Source organism: Somniosus microcephalus, chromosome 11 (assembly GCF_052327205.1).
Source record: "Somniosus microcephalus isolate GS21.2 chromosome 11, FLI_Smic_1.0, whole genome shotgun sequence".
Classification (NCBI taxonomy): domain Eukaryota; kingdom Metazoa; phylum Chordata; class Chondrichthyes; order Squaliformes; family Somniosidae; genus Somniosus; species Somniosus microcephalus.
In genome coordinates this window covers 91,795,947-91,821,367 of record NC_140997.1, presented here as the reverse complement: position 1 = coordinate 91,821,367, position 25,421 = coordinate 91,795,947, and the positions used below count along the sequence as shown (strand labels likewise).

The 25,421-nt window shown below is 44.1% G+C and overlaps 1 protein-coding gene across 7 annotated transcripts in view; it reads left to right on the top strand.

Annotated features, from left to right (window-relative positions):
- Nucleotides 1-213: 213 nt before the first annotated feature.
- Nucleotides 214-25,421, top strand: part of tbc1d24 (TBC1 domain family, member 24) — a 59,397-nt gene continuing 34,189 nt past the window's right edge. The window contains exons 1-3 of one of the 7 annotated variants that reach the window (XM_086000991.1): nucleotides 1,476-2,017; nucleotides 21,167-21,310; nucleotides 21,560-22,603. In XM_086000991.1, the coding sequence (XP_085857117.1) occupies nucleotides 21,615-22,603 (989 nt within the window). In that variant the 5' untranslated portion in view covers nucleotides 1,476-2,017; nucleotides 21,167-21,310; nucleotides 21,560-21,614. Of the gene's footprint in view, nucleotides 581-1,473; nucleotides 2,018-14,585; nucleotides 14,683-21,166; nucleotides 21,311-21,559; nucleotides 22,604-25,421 lie in introns of those variants that run through there. The other 6 variants (XM_086000992.1, XM_086000996.1, XM_086000993.1 and 3 more) reach the window with 6 other exon arrangements.

The window sequence follows — 25,421 nt, the reverse complement described above, 5'->3', positions numbered from 1 at the left end:
GGTAGAACTGGGTGTCGTCAGCGTACATGTGGAAACTGATGCTGTGTTTTCGGATGATGTCACCAAGGGGCAGCATGTAGATGAGAAATAGGAGAGGGCTGAGGATAGATCCTTAGGGGACACCAGAGGTAACGATGCGGGAAGAGAAGCCAGTGCAGGTGATTCTCTGGCTATGATTAGATAGATAAGAATGGAACCAGGTGAGTGCAGTCCCACCCAGCTGGACGACAAAGAGGCGTTGGAGGAGGATATTCTTGAAAATTCATTTCCAACCGCCCTCAGGTGATTGAAACCAGTCCAGGAGATCACAAGGACCAAGTGTTATCTACAAAACAATTGCCTCTATATGATGTAATCTCCACCTCAGTCAGGAACCAGTCCAGCTCACTCTTTGAAGACGTGCCGAGAGTCCACACCCACCACAACAGCCGGCAACGCATTCCAGAGACTCAATACTCTCTGGGAAAAGAAGATCTGTCCAACGTCCAGTCTATGCCTACTCTTACACAATTTAAACAATGTCCATGCATTGTGTGTAAAGAAAATCAGTGACTTGGAGGGGCCACCGCAGCAGTAACAGGTGAGAAAAATGAGGATTAAAAAGGGGAAGGCAACTCGCTGCTTTTAACTACATTTATTGGTGGGACGTGATGCCTCGGGTATATGGCTTGTGACTGAAAATCTCACACTTTAGACTGGTGCAAAGTCTGGTACCACAAGATTAGATAGAATATACAACAACAACTTATATTTATATAGCGCCTTGTGACGTTTTATTAGGAGTGTTATAAAAAAAATTGACACTGAGCCATATCAGGAGATATTAGGGCAGAGGACCACAAGCTGGGTCGAAGAGGTAGGTTTTAAGAGCGTCTTAAAGGAGGAAAGAGAAGTGGAGCGGCAGAGAGATTTAGGGAAGGAATTCCAGAGCTTAGGACATAGGCAGCTGAAGGCACGAGCCGCCATTCGGCCCAACTAGTCTGTGCTGGTGTTTATACTCCACGAGTCTCCTCCCATTCCATTGACCTCATCTCAGCCTTTCAGCACATCTTTCAATTCCCTTTTCTCTCATGTAGTTGTCTAATTTCCTTTTGAAAGCATCTAAGCTATTTGCCTCATTTCCTGTGGTACCGAGTTCCAGATTCTAACCACACTCTGATTAAAGAAATTTCTCCTCATTTCCCTGTTGGATTTATTAGTGATTATCTTGTATTTATGGCCGCTGGTTTTGGATTCTCTCCACATCTACCCTGTTCAACCCCATCATAATTTTAAAGTCCTCTATCAGGTCACTTCTAAGTCTTTTTTCTAAAGGGTGCCGCAAGATGTAGTCCATTAAAACACTACCGCCTGTCTATGGAGGAAGCTATTCTCTGAGCTGGAGGTTGACATTTGGGAAGTGAACGGCATTTAAAATTCAGTTATAATGTGAACGGCTTGGGTCCTGCGCCTGCGCACTGGCGGGCAGGGAGGCGCAGGCGCAGCGGGATAACGAGCGACAGTCGCGCGAGGAGGACTGTGAGTGACAGGCGGGAAACGGGCGCTGAAAACCGCCCCACACTCCGCACTGGCAGCGGCCCGGGCCCTCTCCGCAACCTAAGCAGGCTAGTTTGTGGCGGCCCCTTAAATGTAAATGTCCCCTCTTTCGGTTTATGACGAGATGTGCTCTCCTTCTCTCCTCGCCTCGGGGTCGCGAGCGCCAGGGACCCGGAGCTCGAGCCAGCCGGTGCAGAAGGGAGTTGGCGCCGGTCGACCCTCCTCGGTGCAAAAGGTGGAGTTGAGTCGGGTCCCACTGGCCACCTTTTTCCCCCCCATTCAGGGCTGCGTGCAAATTGACAAATGCACACTGACAATTGCAGCCTGGCTGATTCAAAGCTGCCTTGTTTTGCTCGGTAAATTGTCATTTCGTTAGAATTAGACTTTGTGCACATTTCCCAAAGCAAAATAATCTCACTTCATTACGTGTTCGGTTTGGAAATGGATTGTATTTTTACTTGTGTCTGGGGTCGTGCAACAGGTACATAATTTGCAAAGCATGTTCAAAGTAAACTGAATGCAACGTTTAAATAGCCATTTAATACAGTTTGAGGGTATTTTGGAACAGAGTGGAAAGGGCGCTCTGATTTAAGTAGACACAGTAACAAGCATTTAAGTTTGCAATGATGTAAAGTTCACATTATCGCTGTAACTTAGAAACACAAGTATTCGTTGTTATCCGAGCCTGCAGCCTGTGCCGCAGTTTTTTTTGTCCCTCCGGGTATCCTTTGTTGTGTAACATTGTGTTTGTAAAGCAGAGGAAAAGCTAAAAGGAAACTTGTTGTCTTTTGAGTTCCCCTTCCACTTTTAGTTTTTGCCAAGTTTTACTTTTTAATGAGAAAATGAATGTGTTGTTTCATGACTAGCCAGGACTCTTGCTGACCAATGCAGGATCTTTCCCAGAGAATTCACTTTCTTTTAAATCGTAAGCGTGAGCTGTGGCTCAGTTGGGAGCACACTCGCCTCTGAGTCAAGGTTGTGTGTTCAAGTCCCACTCCAAGGTCTTGAGCACATAAAGGTGGGCTGGGAGTGCTGCACTGTTGGAGGTGCTGTCTTTTGAATGTGACGTTAAACCGAGGCCCCGTCTGCCCTCTCAGGTGGACGTAAAAGATCCCATGGCACTATTTTGAAGAAGAGCAGGGGAGTTATCCCTGGTGTCCTGGCTAATATATTTATCCCTCAACCAACATAACAAAAACAGATTACCTGGTCATTATCACATTGCTGTTTGTGGGAGCTTGCTGTGTGCAAATTGGCTGCCGCATTTCCCACATTACAACAGTGACTACACTCCAAAAGTACTTAATTGGCTGTAAAGCACTTTGAGATGTCTGGTGGTCGTGAAAGGCGCTATATAAATGCAAGTCTTCTAAAATGATCAGCTTCTGAATTGGCATTGTGTTAGTTTGAATAACACCACCCCCGCTCTCCCATGATCACTCCTCTAAATGGTGCTCAGGATCACAGTATTTTTCAGCTGCAATGTTTTACATTGGAGAGAATTGTGTGTGTGTATAATTGTGGTTAGAAATATTCTCTGTATTCCAATGCTGTCAATCAGTTGGGTAAACACTGGCAATTAATGATGTGTGGGTGCATTGTAAATATTTCATTTTATGGTCTGGTTTCCAGACCATCAAACCAGGGCTCCATTTGGGTTCTTGTGTTTTAATTTCCCAAAGTCCAAGTGGAAGCCAAGCTGGTTGTGATGGAACCTACCCCTTGGTGTCCCTAGCATTGACCATATACATAATGTCATTGTCACTGAGTGCTCATGACAGTGTGTTGATACTGTCGTAATCTTTACTCGGCCTCTTTACGTCAGCAGGCTATCCATTTGGGACTGTTGGACATCACGCTAATTCTAATCCTTACCGTACAAAAATTTATCGATCCCAACACCAAATTACTGTAACACACCGAGCTGAGCGAGCTATCCCTGCCAGCCAACACTCGGGTGATCTGTGATGTCTTCTGCGTGCAAAGTTTCCTTTTAATATCCTTCACTTCGGCAAGTAAACAAACCGGAAAGTAGTACGATCCATTGAAATGTGCTCTCCTTAATGTGTCGTTGAATGAAATGCAGGTGATCTAAGCAATGCATCCTTCTTGATGCTAAATTTCAATGTTGGTTGTGCAGGAACAACCAAACCAGCTTTGTGTAGAGCAGGGTTAACTGCTCAAATCCAACATGTGCCTTTACTCAGTGCTAGCACTGCCAATTGACTTTTTTTCTGTTGATATCAGATTTCAAATCCCTCACAGCCTCCAAAATAAAACGGAGTGGAAAATTCAGGAAAAAAATGTAATTTGCCTTTATGGTTTAGTTTTAAAATTGCATGTCTAATAAGATATTCAGTGTCTTTATCCTGATTACTTTGATTCAGCTAAGACTGGTTTATTAAAATGTGACTTTATTTTGCTTTGGATGCTTTCTACCGAGCCACATCTCTTTTGCAAAGCTCTTCAGCTGTTTTGCAAAGTATATTCCAATACCATCCCTTCCTCTTCCCAAAAGGAATTTCCCATGCCAGATAAACTTAACTCAATTTGCTCTGCAGAGCAGCCTGCTTTGTTTTAGAATGCACCCCTCCCTCTTTTAGCAGACATACAATGTCTTTGCAAAAGAAGCCTTGCTTTGTAAGTAGGGTTGCTAACGCTGAACTTATTCCTGGAAGTTTTATCACATGACCTCCCGCCCCCATCCCCCACTCAGTCAAACAGCCTTTTTTCCCCATCTTCAATATTTTTATAACTAATGAAAATGTTCAAAGAAAATGGGAAAAAAAATGCCCATATGATGGTTCTCCCAGATTGCTTGCAACAATGTCCTGACGATTAATGTTTAATTCCTGGGGCAATCCTTTTAGTAAGACCTGTCTGTTCTAAATGAAACCATAAATTCACACTGCATCCGATTGCAATATGTGAAAGCATCATAAAAGATCATCTGTGCTTTATCTTCAGAGAAATTGGAATTGGCCCATTGCTCAAGCTCCCTGCTTTTTGTCCCAGTCACACGTGACCTGCACTGTAGGCATTCTGCTTGTTTAAACACATTTTTGATGTGTGGGTGAAGAGGTAGTGCTCGTACAGTTGTGGCACATATTCCGGTTCCTTCTTTTAAAATCCTGAGACTTGTAGTATCGTGTGGACTGATGCCTGTGATGCTGAATCCCCTTGATTGTGCATTTTCTCAGGGGTGCAGGTGCAGTGTTGCTGCTGTATCATTGTAGAAGGATAATGTACTTTGATTCTCTCGTATAGCATTTAACTCCATCGGAAAGGTGGCGTGGTGAGATCGTCCTACGCATTAATATGCCCCCCGCCCAACAAAGGATACCCTGTAACTCCATTATTTAAGAAAGGTGTGAGAGATAGATACCAGGAAATGATAGACTTGTTAGTCTAACATCTGTTGTGGGGAAATTATTGGAATCTATAATTAAGGACAGAGTGACTGAGCACTTAGAGAAATTTTAGCTGGTTAGAGAGAGCCAACATGGATTTGTAAAAGGTAGGTCACGTCTAATGAACATAGTTGGACTTTTTGAGGAAGTAACTAAAGTAGTAGACGGGAATATCTCTGGATGTAGTTTATATGGACTTTCAGAAGGCATTCAATAAGGTCCCAGAGACTGTTAACTAAAACTAAAGCTCATGGATTTGAAGGCAGATTATTGACCAGGTTAGGAGATTGGTTAGGCGGTATAAGACAGCGAGTAGGGATAATCAAATTGGAAAGCAGTCACTAGAAGTGTCCCACAAGGATCTGTGCTGCAGCCTCAACGATTCACTATTTCTTAATGACTTAGATAATGCAATAGAGAGCCATATATCCAAGTTTTCTGATAACACAAAGATTGGTGGCATAGTAAGTAGTGTGAATGGGTGCATAAAATTACAAAGATATTGATAGATTGAGTGGGCAAGTCTGTGGCAGGTGGATTTCAACACGGGTATGTGTGAGGTCATCCATTTTGGACCAAAAAAGGATAGATCAGAGTATTTTTTAAATGGTGAAAAGCTAGGAATATTGGATATTTAGGGGTCCGTGTACACAGAACAAATGTAGTAGTCAGGTACAAAAACTAATCAAAGGCTAATGGATTGTTGGCTTTTATAACTAGAGGGCTAGAATAATAAAGGGGAGGAAGTTTTGCTACAGCTATACAAAGCCCTGGTTAGACCACACCTAGAGTACAGTGTACAGTTCTGGGCACCACACGTTAGAAAGGATATATTGGCCTTGGAAAGGAGTACAGCGCAGATTCACCAGAATATTGCCAGGGCTCCGAGGGTTCGATTATGAGGCGAAATTACATAAACTAGGCTTGTATTTCCTGGAATACAGAAGGTTAAGTGGCAATTTTATTGAGGTTTTTAGTATTTTGAAAGGAATTGATAGGGTAGAGAGAAACTTTTTCACTGGTGGGGGACGTCCAGGACAAGGGGACATAACATTCAAACCAGAGCTAGGCCATTCAGGAGAGAAGTTAGGAAACACTTCTTCACACACAGGATGGTAGAAGTGTGGAACACTCTCCACAAAAAGCAGTAGAAGCTAGCTCAATTAATAATTTTAAATCTGAGATTGATAGATTTTTGCTAGCCAAGGATATTAAGGGATGTGGAGCCAAGGCGGGTGGGTGGAGTTAGGATACAGATCAGCCAGGATCTCATTGAATAGTGGAACAGGCTCGAGGGGCTGAATGGCCTCTTCCTGTTCCTGTGTTCCTGATCTGGCACCAGCCCACATTGTATCACCTTGCAGTGTAGTACACTGGTACAACAATATATAATAGCAAAATACTGCGGATGCTGGAAATCTGAAATAACAATAGAAAATGCTGGAAATACTCAGCAGGCCAGGCAGCATCCGTGGAGAGAGAAAGAGTTAAAGTTTCAGGTCTGTGGATGTTGCCTGACCTGCTGAGTGTTTCCAGCATTTTCTGTTTTCAGATTTCCAGCATCCGCAGTATTTTGCTATTTGTATGGTTCAGTTAGGGCTGGGGGAGGGAGAGGCGAGGATGGGTTAATGCAGTATTTATAGTGCAAGGACAGTACTGTATCCTACCTACCGTTCTGTTACAGTGAGCACTGTTCTATCAATTCTGCAGCACTTGAACTACACAAATAAAAACATTGTGCCGGGATTGCACAGCAGGGCCAAGGGCATCTGAAAAGGAGGAGGGTGGGTTTAATGTTTCTTGCACTCTTTTAAAGGTGAATTGTTTCCCAATTCCTGCATGCTGAGTTTTGAAGAAGGGTCCCACCCAATACATCAAACCCATCTTTTTCAGTTGATTGATCTGCTCAATTCTAGCAGATTTATGTTTTTATTTCACATTCCTGTTTATAGTTTTTCAATTATGTACCCTGGATTTAGAGGCATAGAATCTAAAAGTAGAGATGTAATGGTGTATCTATCTATATAAAACCTTAGAGTGCTGTGTACAGTTTTGGGCACCATGCTATAGGAAGGATATTCGAGGCTATAAATAGAGGTTACAGCGCCGATTCACCAGGATGCTGCCTGGTGTGAGGAAATACAAATATGAAGAAAGACTTGAAAAATTGTGGCTGTTTTTTGTTAGTACAGAGGAGATTTGACAGCGGTGTTTAAAATTATGAAGGGATGGAACAGAGTAGATAGAAACAGATTGTTTGCAGTGGTTGAGGAGTCTAGGATGAGAGCAGAGATACAAGATTTGATGCAATAGATTCAGGACAGAGAGCAGGAGAAGCATTTTTTTCTACACAGGGCTGTAGACTGCACTACTGGAGTTAGTGATTGAAGCAGAGACCGGGTCAACATTTAAGAACCGGTTAGATAGATGGTTGAAGGAAAGGGAAATAAAGGAATATGGGAACAGGGCAGGCACATGGGATTAGGACTATTGCTCATGTGGAGGATAAACACCAACACGGACTAGTGGGGCAAAATACAATCCCTACATCAATGACTGGCTTAATAGTGCAAATATAATGTGCAGGTAAAGGTACCACTCTCGGCCCCTACTGGGGGAGGAAGGGGAGAACTGAACTCTAATCAATCGCTCCAATTACCAAAATAGTACACCCCACAAAGCTGATGGCCACCCTAATGTCACTAGGAATATAGGTCATAGAGTTATACAGCACAGAAAGAGGCCCATCGTGTCTGCGCCGTCCATCAAGCCCTGTCCAATCTAATCCCATTTTCCAGCATTTGGTCCATAGCCTTGTATGCAATGGCATTTCAAGCGCTCATCCAAATGCTTCTTGAATGTTGTGAGGGTTCCTGCCTCTACCACCCTTTCAGGCAGTGAGTTCCAGACTCCAACCACCCTCTGGGTGAAAAAGTTCCTCCTCAAATCCCCTCTAAACCTCCTGCCCCTTACCTTGAATCTATGCCCCCTTGTTATTGACCCCCCTACTAAGGGGAAAAGTTCCTCTTTATCTACCCTATCTATGCCCCTCATCATTTTGTACACCTCAATCAGGTCCCCCCTCAGCCTTCTTTGCTCCAAGGAAAACAACCCCAGCCTGTTTAGTCTTTCTTCATAGCTGAGGCGCTCCATCCCAGGTAACATCCTGGTGAATCTTCTCTGCACCCTCTCCAAAGCAATCACATCCTTCCTATAGTGAGGCGACCAGAACTGCACACAGTACTCCAGCTGTGGCCTTACCAGCGTTTTGTACAGCTCCATCATAACCTCCCTGCTCTTATATTCTATGCCTCGGCTAATGAAGGCAAGTATCCCATATGCCTTTTTAACCATCTTATCTACCTGTTCCGCTGCCTTCAGGGATCTATGTACATGTACACCAAGGTCCCTCTGACCCTCTGTACTTCCTAGGGTCCTACCACTCATTGTGTATTCCCTTGCTTTATTTGTCCGTCCAAAATGCATCACCTCGCACTTTTCAGGGTTAAATTCCATTTGCCACTTTTCCGCCCATCTGACCAACCCGTTTTATATCGTCCTGTAGCCTGAGGCTTTCCTCCTCGCAATTTACCACCCCACCAATTTTCATGTCATCTGCGAACTTACTGATCATACCTTTTACATTCTCATCCAAATCATTTATGTAGATCACAAACAGCAAGGGACCCAGCACCGATCCCTGAGGTACCCCACTGGACACAGGCTTCCAGTCACAAAAGCAACCTTCGACCATCACCCTCTGCCTCCTGCCACTCAGCCAGTTTAGGGTCCAACGTGCCAAGGCACCCTGGATCCCATGGGCTCTTACCTTCTTGACCAGTCTCCTATGCGGGACTTTGTCAAAAGCCTTACTGAAGTCCATGTATACCACATCCACAGCATTTCCCTCATCCACACACCTAGTCACCCCCTCGAAAAATTCAATCAGATTGGTCAGACATGATTTACCCTTGACCAAGCCATGCTGACTATCCCCGATTAATCCTTGCCTCTCCAAGTGGAGACTAATTTTGTCCCTCAGAATTTTTCCCAATAATTTCCCTACCACAGATGTTAGGCTCACTGGCCTGTAATTCCCTGGTTTATCCCTGCTACCCTTCTTGAATAATGGTACTACGTTAGCTGTTCTCCAGTCCTCTGGTACATCCCCTGTGGCCAGAGAGGTTCTGAAAATTTGTGTCAGAGCCCCTGCAATCTCCTCCTTTGCCTCACACAGCAGCCTGGGATACATCTCGTCCGGGCCTGGGGATTTATCCACTTTTTGGCCTGCTAAAACCGCTAGTACCTCCTCCCTCTCGATGCTAATATGTTCAAGTATATCACAGTCCCCTTGCCTGATTTCTATGTCTACATCGTCTTTCTCCATAGTGAACACAGATGCAAAAAATTCATTTAAAACCCCGCCTACATCATCTGGCTCTACACACAGATTGCCACTTTGGTCCCTAATGGACCCTACCCTTTCCCTGGTTATCCTCTTGCCCTTAATATACTTATAAAACATCTTAGGATTTTCCTTTATTTTGCTCGCCAGTGTTATTTCATGGCCCCTCCTCGCCCTCCTAATTTCTTTTTTAAGTATGCCCCTGCACTTTTTATACTCCTCTAGGGCTTCCTCCGTCTTTAGTAACTGCCAAAAGCCCCCCTTTTTTTCCTAATGCATTTTTGTATATCCCTTGTCATCCAAGGTTCCCTTTGCTTGTTGGTCCCACCCTTGACCTTTACAGGAACATGTTGGCGTTGTACTCTCTCTATTTCCCTTCTGAAAGTCCCCCACTGCTTTGATGTGGATTTTCCTATAAGTAGCTGCTCCCAGTCCACTTTGGCCAGATCCTGCCTTATCATATTAAAATCGGCCTTCCCCCAATTTAGAACCCTTATTTCCGGGCCGTCTTTGTCTTTTTCCATGACCACCTTAAATCTCACCGAATTATGGTCACTGTCGCCAAAATGCTCTCCTACTGACACTTCCACCACTTGCCCGGCTACATTCCCTAGAATTAGGTCCAGTACCGCCCCCTCTCTTGTAGGACTTTCTACATGTTGGCTCAAAAAGCTCTCCTGGATGCACTTTAAGAATTCTGCACCCTCTAAGCCTTTCACACTCTGACTATCCCAATTAATATTGGGGAAGTTGAAATCCCCCACTATTATTACCCTATTATTTTCGCACTTCTCTGAGATTTGCCTACATATCTGTTCCTCTATCTCCCCCTGACTGTTTGGGGGCCTATAGTACACTCCCAGCAAAGTGCTTGCCCCCTTTTTGTTTTTAAGTTCTACCCATATGGCCTCATTAGAGGAACCCGCTAATATATCATCCCCCCTTACAGCAGTAATTGACTCCTTAATTAATATTGCAACACCCCCTCCCCTTTTACACCCCCCTCTGTCTCGCCTGAAGATTCTATACCCCGGAATATTGAGCTGCCAGTCCTGACCCTCCCTCAACCATGTCTCCGTGATAGCAACAATATCGTACTCCATGTGTTCAACAACAACTTCAGTTCATCCACCTTATTTGCAAGACTCCTTGCATTAAAATAAATGCCTTCCAGCCTTGCCATATTCCCTTTTGCCTTCGCATATTTGCTCTGCCTTCCCAGCGGACTTGTTTTTTTCCTCCGTATTTGGCTGTAAATCACCCCCTACTATAGCTCCACTCTGTATCTCATCCCCCTGCCAAGTTAGTTTAAACAAACCCCCCCCCCCCCCCCCCCACAGTTCTAGCAAACCTCCCCGCAAGGATATTGGTCCCCCTCTGGTTCAGGTGTAAACCGTCCGACTTGTACAAGTCCCACCTTTCCCAGAAGCAGACCCAGTGATCCAGGAAACTAAAGCCCTCCCTCCTGCACCATCCCTTTAGCCACGCATTCATCTGTTCTATCTTCCTATTCCTATACTCACTAGCACGTGGCACCGGGAGTAATCCAGAGATTACAACCTTTGAGGTCCTGCTCTTTAATCTTCTACCTAGCTCCCTAACTTCTTGCTGCAGGACCTCATCCCTCTTTTTACCTATGTCGTTGGTACCAATGTGGACCACGACCTCTGGCTGTTCGCCCTCCCCCTTCAGAATGCCCTGCAGCCGCTCAGTGACATCCTTGACCCTGGTACCAGGGAGGCAACAAACCATCCTGGATTCACGTCTACGGCCACAGAAACGCCTATCTGTTCCCCTTACTATAGAATCCCCTACCACTATTGCTCTTTCCTCCCTTCCTGGGCAGCAGGAGCACCCCCAGTGCCAGGAAGTTGGCTGCTGCCACCTTCCCCTGGTAAGTCATCCCCCCCCCCCCCCGCCAGCCAACAGTATCCAAAGCGGTATACCTGGTTGAAAGGGGGATGGCCACAGGGGTCCCCTGCACTACCTGCCTGCTTCTATTGTTCCACCTGGTGGTCACCCATTTCCCTTCTGCCTGTGCAGCCCTACCCTGCGGTGTGACCAACTCACTGTACGAGTAATTCGCGACCCTCTCAGCATCGTGAATGCTCCACAACCCATCCACCCGCAGCTCCAGCACCCCAAGACGGCCCGTTAGTAGCTGCAGCTGGATGCATTTCTGGCACACGTGTTGGTCAGGGACACTGGCAGCGTCCCTGAATTCCCACATAGAGCAAGAGGAGCATATCACGGGGCTGGGCTCTCCTGGCATGACCTACCCCTTTAATCAAGTTAAATTAAATTAATTCAATACCACCAGCAAAGTAAGCCTTACCTGGTCTCTGGAGCCCTTTGTAGGCCCGCTCTACCGCTGAAGCACCCGCCGAAGATCTGAGGCCTTGCCTCACCTGACTCACCCAACTCTCAGCACTCTCTGAAAACCGCACTCAGTGCAAAATCGCACTTCAAAGCCTGTTTTTATAGGCCCTGAAACAAAGACTTGCTGAGCCCAGCTACAGGAGAACCAGGTTAACCAGATTACTCCAGTTTCCCTTGTTAACTGCCTTCAGCTGCTCTGAGTTGTAGGACTTGTTTATCCCTTTTTAACCCTGCTTAAAGCTGGGAAATTTAGATTTTAAACAGTGAACAGTACACAGTAAATGTGAAACAAACAAAAGTTTGATTTCAGCAACCAGTTAAGACTCCCTGACTCGCCCAACTTTCAGCACTGAAAACCGCACTCAGAATACCAACCGAATATCAATGATGTCTGATCCTATTCATTGCCATGGCAACCACAATTTGTGTTTTGCAAATGTAAAATAATCAATGAAACTTTGTGCTTCAATTTTTTTTCCTAACTTGTGCTACAATATCTCTCTGAGAAGCAGCCATAGGATATGTCAAATGCTTCTGCAAACAGCTGCAATTCTTGCAGTGTAATCATATTTTCCTTGGAAGAGGAGTGTAATTTCAAGCAATGCACACCAGATTTGTTTGGCATTCCTTCCTGGCGTATTTCCAGGAATTAATCAGCCAGTGATCTTGCTGAATAACTTAATCGGGCCTAGCTACCCTTAGCTGAGCTGACATTTTATAGTAGTACTGTATACATCCATGTGTTCCTATTGCAGTTCTTTATTCCTATTGCCTCTGTTTAATATTCAGCCTGTATTATCCGGAGAGTACACCGTTGACCTTTGTGCGTTAAAAGCAACATATTGCATTGTAATTGATTTTACGAGCTAGATTAGTCACGTGCGAGGTTGTAGTACAACCAATTTACCCAAGGTCAGAACCTCCGTATGATGCAGTAAGGTATTTGCTCTATGACCCAATGAGCAAGTGATGCTGTATTGCACTAATCTAGCTTTTTGTGACTTGTTTATAAATCATAGCCAGTCTGTCGGAAATTGCCAGTGAAGACGAGTGTGGAAATGTGCAGTTGAGCTTTTAAACTACGAGTGTGTTTTGATGCTGTGTTCTTGCTGGTTGGTACCTAAGCACAACACAGGAACTGTGGTGTATCCTTCAAAAATATGGTTTTCAGTTGTCAAGTAACTGGGTGATGTTTGGCAGCAAGATTGCTTCTGGAAAGCCATTTGGTCACGAGTCTAGGCTGAAGAATATGAGACAATAACAAAAATGCTGGAAGCACTCAGCACATCTGTCATCATCAGGAGAGAGCAGACAAAGTTAATGTTTTGGGTGAGGACCCTTCAGAACTGAAAATGAGGCAGGCATATTACAGTCAGAAAAGGAAGGGGGAACATGCAGAAGAATCATAAGTGAAATGATCTAACAGATCGTCGCAGTCAAGTCATAGACAGGAGCATTAAGACATTAAAGAAACAAAGGGTGTGTAAATAGCTAAGGAATGGGAGGCCTGGGGAAATTGAAGTGATGGTGTCAGCTGCAAACTTAAGACACCTTGGACAATATGCCATCCTGGGAAGTAATTTTCTAAAAATTCCAAGCAGCCATCTCAACATTCACCCCATGGCACTCCATTGGCAGCCGGCTCCCACTCTGGCACCTCCCCACACATCATCACCCATTGTTGTCAGCCTCTCCGCCGCACTGCCTTTACTAACTATGGTTCAATCGCGCACTGCCTTTACTCACTGATGTGGATTAGCTACACGCTGCCTTTATCAACATAGCTAGTGGGGGAGCCCTTGAATGTTTTTCTAATGAATCTCTCAAGCTACTTGGATTCCCTTGCCTCCTACACACTTTTAAGAATTTAAACCCATCATTCAGGTGTGCATAGACAGAGTTTTTCTAAGATTTTATTATCTGTTTTATTTGTCAACAAGATAAATGGTTTTGTCCTGCATAGAGAAGGTAATTCCCTTCAATCAAAGTTGAACTGCGATTGAGAATAGCGCAAAGTAAAACTAGAACGATTTGCAGCTTGAGGAGTGAGCCATGTTTGTTTATTCTGGGGACCAGCAGCTCACATTATCAGGCAGGTAAAGGTTTTGCAATTTTCCCAGAGCATGAATTCATCGTTATGCCTGCACAGGGGAAAACCCTGACTGTCTCATCCAAAGTGGGCAGCAACGTTTTATGCGAGAAATATCAAAGATTTTGCTTTGTTCTGTTTGCTGGGACAGGTACGATGCACCAAGACATGGTCTGTGTGTTAACACCACAGTTTGGGCCTATGGTTCCCAAAGCTCTCCGCCATTGAGGTTTTCCTTGCCTATGTCTGGGTTTGTTGTAGACTAATTGATACAGATTAATTACCATGATTAGTCAAAACTCCATTTATCATTGTATCATGCAACTACCAGGATGGTTAAGCAATGCCTCGATTTAAAAAAAATTCTCATCCTTGTTTTCAAATCCATTCATGGCCTTGCCCCTCCCTATCTCTGTAACCTCCTACACCCCTCCAAGATATCTGTGCTCCTCCAATTCTGGCCTCTTGCGCATCCCCGATTTTAATCGCTCCACCGTTGATGGTCGTGTCTTCAGCTGCCAAGGCCCTAAGCTCTGGAATTTCCTTTATAAATCTCTCCGCCTCTCTACCTCGCTTCTTCTTTAAGACACGCCTTAAAACCTACGTCTTCTGCCCTAATATCTCCTTTTGTGGCTCTGTCAAATTTTGTTTGACGCTCCTGTGAAGCACCTTGGGACGTTTTACTACGTTAAAGGTGCTATATAAATACAAGTAGTTATGGTTAGAAGGCGAACGAGATGAACCTTGGTCTTTGTTTGAAATTTCTATGTTCCCCATGTAGTGAGATCCTAGGCTTGGTCAGGCTGTTGAGGTGGACATGTAAAGATGTGTTGCGTTTCCTACCAAGAAAGGAAAATTGGAGGGTGAGTAAACTAGGTTGCTTTTACACACTACCTTGTAGCTGATACAGATCTGGAATAGGTTGCTTGCCTTTTCCTCTCTTGTTGGGCAAGAGCTGCAGTTGAGTCGCTAATAGTGCCCATGCTAACGGAAGCTGATTGGGACATGAACCTGTTTCTTTGTAGCTATCATCTTCCTGCAATTTTAACTCACATTTTGTGAACTTAACATTTTGATAGATCCACCTCATCTTTTTGTCAGATAAGAGTATTAATGTCATTTCTGCCTAAGATAGTGTTTCACTTGTCTCGGGATGTAATGGTGCTGTGATTCTACCTGGTACTCTGCTATTTCTGTTACACGCTTTACTGTTCTATATCTAGATTGACTTGGAAATCCAGCACTAAACAACAATTACCTCATTTGTTTGCTGGTCAGGAGCCATCCAAAGTTTGACTAATTAAAATAGTTGGACTAATTAAAGCATTAAGAGCAGCCCTCTGTATTTGCAAAGCAGTTACCTGAGGTAAACATGCTTTCACTGAGCATTATTTTCTTGATCGGACAGTTCAAACTGATTGCTTTGTCATGGCTTTGTTAGAAGCTGAGCTCAATGTTTAGGTCATCGATTCTAGCACCATCACCCACCACCAGCTGCAGTGTATACTATCTACAGGATGCACTGCAGCAACTCACCAAGGCTTCTTTGACAGCACCTCCTAAACTCGTGACCTCCAATACCCAGAAGGAAGGGCGGCAGTTGCATGGGAACGCCATCACCTCTAATAGAAACATAGAAAAATAGGAGCAGGAGTAGGCCATTCGGCCCTTTGAGCCTGCTCCACCATTCAATGTGATCATGGCTGATCCTCTAACTCAATACCATATTCCTGCTCTCTTCCCATACCCCTTCATGCCTTTTGTGTCTAGAAATATATCTATCTCCTTCTTAAATATATTCAGTGACTTGGCTTCCAAAGCCTTCTGTGGTAGAGAATTCCACAGGTTCACCACCCTCTGAGTTAAGAAATTTCTCCTCATCTGAGTCCTCAATGTCCTACCCCGTATCCTGAGACTGTGACCCCTCGTTCTAAATCCCCCAGCCAGGGGAAACATCCTCCCTGCATCCAGTCTGTATAGCCCTGTCAGAATTTTATACGTTTCAATGAGATCCCCTCTCATTCTTCTAAACTCTAGTGAATACAGGCCTAGTCGACCCAATCTCTCCTCATACGACAGTCCTGCCATTCCAGGAATTAGTCTGGTGAACCTTCGCTGCACTCCCTCTATCGCAAGTATATCCTTTCTTAGGTAAGGAGACCAAAACTGAACACAGTACTCAGGTGTGGACTCACCAAGGTCCTGTATAACTGTAGTAAAACATCCTTGCTCCTGTACTCAAATCCTCTTGCAATGAAGGCCAACATACCATTTGCCTTCCTAACTGCTTGCTGCACCTGCATGTTTGCTTTCAGTGACTGGTGTACAAGGACACCCAGGTCCCTTTGTACATCAGCATTTTCCAGTCTATCGCCATTTAAATAATACTCTACCTTTCTGTTTTTCCTACCGAAGTGGATAACTTCACATTTATCCACGTTATACTGCATCTGCCATATATTTGCCCACTCACTCAACTTGTCTAAATCGCCTTGAAGCCTCTTTGCATCATCCTCACAACTCATAATCCCGCCTAGTTTTGTGTCGTCAGCAAACTTGGAAATATTCCATTTGGTTCCCTCATCCAAATCATTGATATATGTTGTGAATAGCTGGGGACCAAGCACTGATTCCTGCGGTACCCCACTAGTCACTGCCTGCCACCCCAAAAAAGACCCATTTATTCCTACTCTCTGTTTCCTGTTAACCAATTTTCAATCCATGCCAGTATATTACCCCCAATCCCATGTGCTTTAATTTTGCACACTAACCTCTTATGTGGGACTTTATCAAAGGCCTTCTGAAAGTCCAAACACACCACATCCACTGGTTCTCCCTTATCTATTCTACCAGTTACATTCTCAGAAAACTCCAGTAGGTTTGTCAAACATGATTTCCCTTTCATAAATCTATGTTGACTTTGTCTAATCCCGTTGATATTTTCTAAGTGTCCTGTTATCACATCCTTTATAATAGACTCTAGCATTTTCCCTACTACTGACGTTAGGCTGTAGTTCCCAGTTTTCTCTCTTCCCTCCTTTTTTTAAATAGTGGGGTTACATTTGCCACCCTCCAATCTGCAGGAACTGTTCCATAATCTATAGAATTTTGGAAGATGACAACCACTGCATCCACTATTTCCATGGCTACCTCTTTTAGTACTCTGGGATGCAGATTATCAGGTCCTGGGGATTTATTGGCTTTCAGTCCCATTAATTTCTCCAGCACTTTTTTTTTTTTTTTTTACTAATTTCCTTTAATTTCTGCTCACTAGACCCTTGGTTCCCTAGCATTTCTGGGAAGTTATTTGTGTCCTCTTCTGTGAAGACAGAACCAAAGTATTTGTTTAATTGCTCTGCCATTTCCTTGTTCCCCATTATAAATTCTCCTGTTTCTGACTGTAAGGGACCTACATTTGTCTTCACTAATCTTTTTCTTTTTACATACTTGTAAAAGCTTTTACAATCGACTTTTATGTTCCTTGAAAGTTTGCTCTCCTACTCTATTTTTCCCCTCTTAATCAATCTCTTGGGCCTTTTTTGCTGAACTCTAAACTGCTCCCAATCCTCAGGCTTGCTGCTTTTTCTGGCAACTTTATATGACTCCTCTTTGGATCTAGTACTATCCTTAATTTCTTTTGTTAGCCATGGTTGGCCACTTTTCCTTTTTGTATTTTTGTGCCAGAAAGGAATGTATAACTGTTGCAATTCATGCATTAGTTCCTTAAATGTTAGCCATTGCCTATCCACCATCATGCCTCTTAAGTCGCATATCTTCCTGACTTGGACATATATCGTCGTTCCTTCATCGTCGCTGGGTCAAAATCCTGGAACTTCCTCACTACCAGCACTGTGGGAGTACCTTCACCATATGGACTGCAGCAGTTCAAAAAGGCGTCTCACCACCACCTTCTCGGGGGGGCAACTAGGGATGGGCAATAAAGACCAACCGCAACCCAAGAATTTTTTTAAATGTGATTTATGTTGTACTTTGGCATTGTTTTTTGTTCTGCAGTCCGCACAGATTGCTGATAATTCCAGATTGGATATGCATTCTATTGCATAGCTTTCAAAATACAACTTTGTTAGCATTCTCTATGTCTAAGTAGGGTTGACCTACCTCGGCTTTCTGTGGGAGAGGTACAGCATGTCCTGTTGAATTGGATCATAACTCGTTCAGCTCCTGTCATGGTGTATGATGTGCCAAATAAGCTCCCATATATAGTTTGAGAATGAGGAAAGCATTGAACGAAAACACTGACAATGGGACATTCCTGACACCACAGACTCTGCTACAGTGCAAGCTCTTGCTATTGCCTTTGATTTTTATTTTGTATATTCTTTTCTTAAAACTTCCCTTAATTAAAATCCAACTTATTTTCTTCCATCATTGACGCTGTACTGGTGACTGCTTCCGCATGGTCCTAGTGACCAAATGTATAACTGATCATGATTGGCTTACGTGGTCTTCTGTCTTACCCACCCTCAACCTATTTTATGGTCTCTCTTGTTAATCAGCTTGGATGTTTCAACACTTCAATGTGTTTCTTCTTTATAAAGGTATGTTGGGGGTGGAGTGGGGTGGAAAGCACGAGAGAGAGAGAGGAAATGAAAGTTCAAGGGGTGGTTGTAGGGCTGAAGGAGGTTAGAGATAGGAAGGGTTGAGGACATGATCGAATTTAAACATGAGAAATTAAAATTTGAGGTGTTGGGGCCTGGGCACCAGTGTAGATCAGCAAGGACAGTGGTGATGGGCGAGCGGAGTTTGGTGTGGGATAGCATACAGAGTTTAGATGAGCTGAAGTTTACGGAGGGTGGAGTTTAGAACCCGTGAACTTGGCTGTGGAACTGGCACGCAAACAAGCAATCTTGTGCTACTCAAATGCCTAGTGTAAAGACTGATGTGTGCACCAGCCCTCGTGCTACACTTTTTGAGTTTATTGTGTTATCAGATTAAAGTAACTACATTACTGAAATGTGCACTGTAGCACTTCAAGCATCTAATGCAGTATGGAGTTTATTTGTGGAATGAGCTTTTGTGGCCCAGTTGTTTGGTATTTGACTTTTCAACCAAGGGGTTCCTATTCCTATCTCATTACCAAGGATCGATCTTACACAAGTAATCCTATTGTGCGTAAATGGGCGCCAGGCCACTCGGCTGCTAAGCAGATACTGGCATTGCTTGGAAGTTAACAGGAGTCCTGCATGACTGACTCCTTTCCACAGGAACCGCACACTCCTGGCCCCATGTCTGTGAAAGAATGGGCACACCATTTATAGGCAGGTTTGATTAAGGGCTGCCTGTGGGAAACTGACTTGTCTGGCAGAATTGTTTCTGAAGTGGTTCCACAATGTGAGCCTGCCAGAGTGCTGGGCTGTGGATTTCAGAGTACCAACAGCAAAAGGCGAACTACTACTTCTACAAAGTTCCTTCCAAATGGTAATTGCAAAGTTTTTGTCCATGGACTTTCAGAAGATTGTTTATCAGCCAACAATCTAAAAGCTGCCCTGTGTGGTTAAGTTGAAAGTTTTGCCTATTTGTGACTTTAAACCATGCCAATGTTGGAAATTTGGTTGCTGTCGCCGTGTTCTTCTGGTGGTATGGGGAAGGGCCACCTGAGGGGAGTCTATGCTGCCAGTCACCAGCACCACATTGAAGCTGAGGCTACCTTTGAGCAGAAGCACTGTAATATAGCATTAGCACCAAGCGATTCTAGCTAAGATCCTCCCACTAAAACTGGACTAGTATTTGGGAGAGCTGCACTTGGTTTCAGTGTTCTGGGCGCGTGGGGTGGAATCGGCCAGGGTTCCTGCTCTCGATTACAGAGCCTGCAAAGTGTGCACAGATGGACGTTGGGTGATCACAGGTTTCAGATGGCATGATGCCCTCCACAATCAATCTGCCAACACTAACTGTCGTAGGTGTACACAGGAGGACTGGGCTTGTGGACTGGATACTGGAGGGTGCCCGTGAGCAGAACCCAGCATAAGTCGGCACCTTCTGCAGAGATGGGGAGACAACTGGAGAGGGCAAAAGCCAAAACAAACGCTTGCTGTTTGAAAGGGCATGGTTATATCTTTTTCCAAGACCATCGCTGGTGTTTAGTAAACGGAGTGGCACAGTGAAAGCTTGTGCCTGCTGCTAGAAATGTCAGAGCAAACCCATTGCAGAAGTACTCCCAGAGCATGCAATATAAGCTGCTTCCATTCAACTTTACATTTTTAAACACAGAAATTATATATTTGCAGTTGGATCACAAGGTCACACAGAACTTGCAACCTTGAAGTTTAAACTCCATGAATCTACAGTAATGGAAATACAAAAGGGATGAGTTCAAGTGATTGCTTTTAAACTTGTCTTCCAAACTGAAATAGCTTTGCTACTTGGAGATGTGCTGTCAATACCTTTGGTGCTATGACCTAGAGGTTAATGAGCTTAATGTTTAACACCAGTTTATTTATACTGCATTGAAGGTAATTGTCTGAAATAAAGATCTCCAGATATTGCCAGTTGTTCCAGCCTGTGTAATTTGTACACATCGTGTTGACCCATAAACACTCACGGGTGATGTAACTTCATCAACACTCGCCTCTTGAAACGTAACTCTGAAACAACAACCACAGCAGCAGCGTTGCTTGCCTTTGTTTTAACAGCTCACAAAACCACACAAGATTTTGGTTAAAAAGGAACAATTGGGATCTTGCCAACTGTTTGTCGTTTTTTTTGTTGGGCAAACATATCTTCCTAGGAGCTTTCTAAATGGAGTATATTGATCTCTGGACTGATCAAACTATTACCAACTTATTCAGAACATTAAAAAGTATTCTGACAAAAACAAATTTTAAAAGCAAAGAATTTAAGGAGGAAGAATTGATGTTTGCACCATAAATTTACCTGCATCTTCATTCAGTTGCCGTTCGTACTTCTGGGGAAAGTGCCTTTCCATATCTCAATGTCACACCCGGGTGGGTCCGCTGAGATGGGATGCCTGCTGTAAAAGATGAATGATATTGTATCACCTCCTTAGGATGTTCCAAATTGCGTTGAAACTAATGGATTATTTTTGAAGTGCAGTCACTGTTTCTTGGGCAAACATGGCAGCCAATTTGAGAACATCAAGGTCCCACTAACAGCAAATGAACGAATAATCAGATAATCTGTTTATGCTGTTGAGAGAAGGAATGTTGGCCGAGACACCAGGAAAAGCCCTTGCTCTTCAGAATAGTGCCATGGGATCTTTTGCTTCCACCCGAGCGGGAAGCTGGGGCCTTGGTTTAATGTCTCTCACTGATGATGTGAAAGGCGCTATCGAAATACAAGTTCTTTTCTTTTGTTTTCCTTGTGTAGGTCATCCCAATGTACTGTGCTGTTTTGGGGACCTTGCCTTCAAAAGGGCATGAACAGGTCAGGCAGAGGGAAGAAATGTGACCGTTCTGGAACCCCAGTCATTTTCAAATGTAGAGCAACCAGCAAATACAGGACAGAGTAAAGGTTATTTGGCATATGTACAGTTTCCTGCTGCTTAAGGTCATGTCCTGCATGCCAATTGTCTCCTCCTGCCTGTGCCCTAATCCTTTATCCCTTTGATTCTCTCTTGGAATGCTGTCCCCTCCTATTTGAGTATTCAATCCATATTCCTGCAGTCAGTGACTTGTCCTCTGTTTATCGTGTGCATACTTTTAGATGTTAAAGCTGTAATGGGTGTGAAATGCTAATTTGTGATTTTGTTTTGTCCAACAGTGAAAACATGGGTGACCCTTGAAGATAGAATCTGCCCCCCCTCTCAAGTTTTGAAATGGAAGAATCGGTGAACTCTTCGGCTATGTCTGACATGTGGTGTGGCCGGTTCGTGGCCTGGGACAAGATGACTGGCCTGGAGAAAGTTAGTCCTGTGGTGCCATCTTGCATAGATGGCAACTTGCTAAAACAGTATGCTAGACAAGGTTACTGGGCAAAGAGCCACTCTCTAAGAGGCAAAATCTACGAGCAAATCATCAAAGCGGTCCCCTGCAGAACAGTGACTCCTGACGCTGAGGTGTATAAGGATATTGTCGGAAAAATCGCTGGGAAAAGGAACGCCTCCACGTTATCGTTGCCAGAATTTGTGGATGGCAGTGCCATCCCGAACTATTGTCTGAACGCGGATGGGATTAGTGCAGTTAGGAAGATCATGGTGTGTATTTCCAACCAGTTTCCAGACATCTCCTTCTGTCCTGTGCTGCCGGCTATCGTGGCGCTGCTCCTGCACTACAGCGCAGACGAAGCGGACTGCTTCGAGAAAGTGTGCCGGCTCTTAGCCTGCAACGACCGTACAAAGCATTTTGTAGACCAAACCTTCCTGGCCTACGAATCCTCCTGCATGACCTTCGGAGACCTGGCCAACAAATACTGCCAGGGTGCTCACAAGTTGATAGTGAGCGCCTCGGAGGACGTGCTGGAGGTTTACTCGGATTGGCTGCGGTGGTTGTTTGGAGACCTGCCCTTTAACTACGCAGCCCGCGTGTTGGATATCTTTTTTGTCGAAGGGTTTAAGGTACTGTACAGGGTCGCGCTGGCTCTCCTCAAGTTCTTCCGGAAAATCAGAACCGGACCGCCCGAGAAATCTGCCGACATTCGAGCTGATATCCACAGCTTCGTCCAAGGCATTGCTGAGCATATCCCGGTCGAGAAGCTGTTGGAGAAAGCGTTTTCTATCCGCCTCTTCTCCAGGAAGGAGATCCGTTTGCTCCGAGATGCCAATGAAAAAGCGCTGAAGCAAAAAGGCATCACTGTAAATCAAAAGAGGTATGTACCCTGGTTTATTGCAGCACTAAAATATTTTCAACCTGGAATCTCCTTTAGCAATAAAACAAGCATTCTCTTTTCCTTAACACCTTTTAGACAGAATTTTCTGTCAGTTGATTTTGATTTACGGGGAGCTGGAAGGGAATTCTAGCCTTTATCCTTAGCCATTTATTGAAGACTGACAAATCATTCAAAAACATAATCTTGGAGGTTTTGTATGAAACTACAGTGCTGTTAAATATAAGGCACTCTGCAGAGAAACTGGTGGAACTACAGCCCCGGTTGTACAATGATGTTGACTTTCAATTCCTGCCTCATTAAGTTTGTTCACTTATGTTTTCTGTGTCATGTTGCCTCGGCTGCACCCAGTGACAACCTTGTCCAGGTGCCGAGTGAGGTCGAGCTACTTCCCGTGGAGGGGGAGCCCTGACGCTGTGTCGCCTTCAGTTGTGTTTGTACACCTCCTCGTGGCTGCCTCAAGTGGATTGAAGCAGCCCTTGGCACTGGCTGCAGCAACCCCCAAAGGACAGGACAAAATGAATTGAAATGAAACTTCATGCTTCACACTTTGCCATATTTAGCTTCTGAAAGGTTAGTTCAAAACTGATGAGCCTGCTCTGCTTTTAGAGTTAAGTGCGGGAAAAATGAAAAATACTTTTTCTTCATCTGGCGTTTGGGTAACAAGTGTGAGCAGTTTTAAGCTGTGCATCTGTGTGCACTGGGAGATAGCTCGAGACTGCCCTAAACTCTAAACACATAGTGTCGTTTTCAGCCAGCAGAGTGGTGACTTTATCATCACATCAATGTGGATTCAATTCAGACCCAGGCTTTGGTGGTGTGCTGTGACTTTCACCTGGCCCCGTTGTAGGTTTTTAGCACAGAACGATGCAGGTTAATGGCAGTCACATTATAAATCGCTTTGCTCAATGTGTGTGGTGTTTGTGTAAATGAATCATGCGCAGACATTTTTCTCTTGGTGACCCATGTGCACTGGCTCTGTGCACAGTTAGTCAAATTCTGTCATTTAAAGGAGTAGTTTCAGGCATTGTTGGTGTTGTTAACTGCAATTTGGGTTATCAACTAAATAGTTTAAAGCAAATTATGTTCCGACTTTTTCACAAAACACAGCTTTCAGAATGTGTTATAACTGGTAACTATTGGCCATCTGTTTTTCATTTGAACTATATTCCATAAAAATAACAGGTGACTGAACAGGTAACAAAAGCAAATGTAACATGTGACTATTAGGAAAGTGTAGGTAACGGCAGATTAGATCACGCCTCAACTGTTGGCTGGAATTAGTCACAAACTCAATTAGTTTTACATTTAATTAATTCATGGCCCTCTGAATATATTACTGCACTATATGCTCCTAATGCATGCTTACCCAGTGCACTTACACCTGACACCAGCCCGTGCTGTGCTCTTGGGTTCAAACTTTGGTTTCGATGCCTTGCTATACCGTGTGTGGGCAGATTAGTAGCAGAGCAAGTGAGAGCTATTGAAACAAAGAATTGTCCTACTGTTCAGCACATTGTGACTTGCCCTCCACATGGCCTGCATCATGCCTATACTTTCCCTCTGATTCCTGTCACTCTGCCGGCAGGGGTACCACCTTAACTGGAGAAAGAAAGGGGATTGGTAAATGCAGAAGCTAGAATTCTCTGCATCCTGCTTTTCTCCCCCTGCCTTTTTGATAGGGATGGAGCCTGTTGGTGTAGTGACATAATGGGGGGAGGTGTTGGGAGATATCCCACTCTTCCAGTTTGAGAGTCAGCGCACTTGTATCATCAGAAGGCGAGACTACCTTATCGTGGGATTTTTCTTTTGTTCTTTCCCAGCATGGTTTGAGTCCCTCTGTTTGTTGTGGGATTTTATTGGTTAATTTTGGAAAGGAAGTGACTGATTCACAGGAACATTTGCTTTCTTTTAAACAGTCTGTTAAACACATGCTGTTCCTTAGCAGACTAGTTAAAGAATGCAGGTTGGAGTGGGGGTGTAATTGCGATCTTGCCTCAGCTTTTTTCAGAAGAGACCTACGGAGGAGGTCCTGCTTTGCGAAGCCGAACTTGGACCTTTTATATTAATGTACTTCATTGAATGTAAAACTGGTGTTAAAACTGTAACGATGGACCTTCGGCGCATAAAAATTGAGAGATTTTAGGGTTCTCAAATAACCTGGGCACGGCACCATCCCCCAGTGGGATTGTGATGGTTTTCACATCGTCGTCGATCATTGAACAGTCACATCAGAAAGGTTCCAAGGTTAAAATTGCTCACGGTGCAAAGACAGAATAAAATAAAATTGGGTAACGCCAAAAGTAAATATAATTTCTTTTTAAATATAATGAAATATTGGCTTTGTTGCGAGTTGTCAGAACTGTTCCATGGGAACCCTTATTGTGCACAGAGCCAGAGCAGGTACTGCTTAAATGATGGTGATTTTATTTAGATGCTGAGCACGTTGTCGCTAACATTCTTGTGTTTTGTGGCTAGAAGCTTGCTCTTTCTCTCTGGGATGTGGGAATTGCACTGATTGCTTTCTTTTTTTTTCCTTCTTCATTATGTCTGTGTTCTTTATGACATCCAAATTTGTTCCTGTTAAACTACGTCCTCCATGTCCGATTTACAGACAAAGGTAGGCTACAGAAAGAAATTTCTTCACAAAACTTGGGATCTGTGTGGGTTGAAGCACAGTTTTGCATTGGGAGTGCAGTTCTCTTTCAACCTTGCCCCACCCCTGCCCATCCACTTGGTACTTGGCAAAGGTTTGCAAAATAAGTGTTAACGGTTTAGTGCAGCAGAAATCCAAATGTAC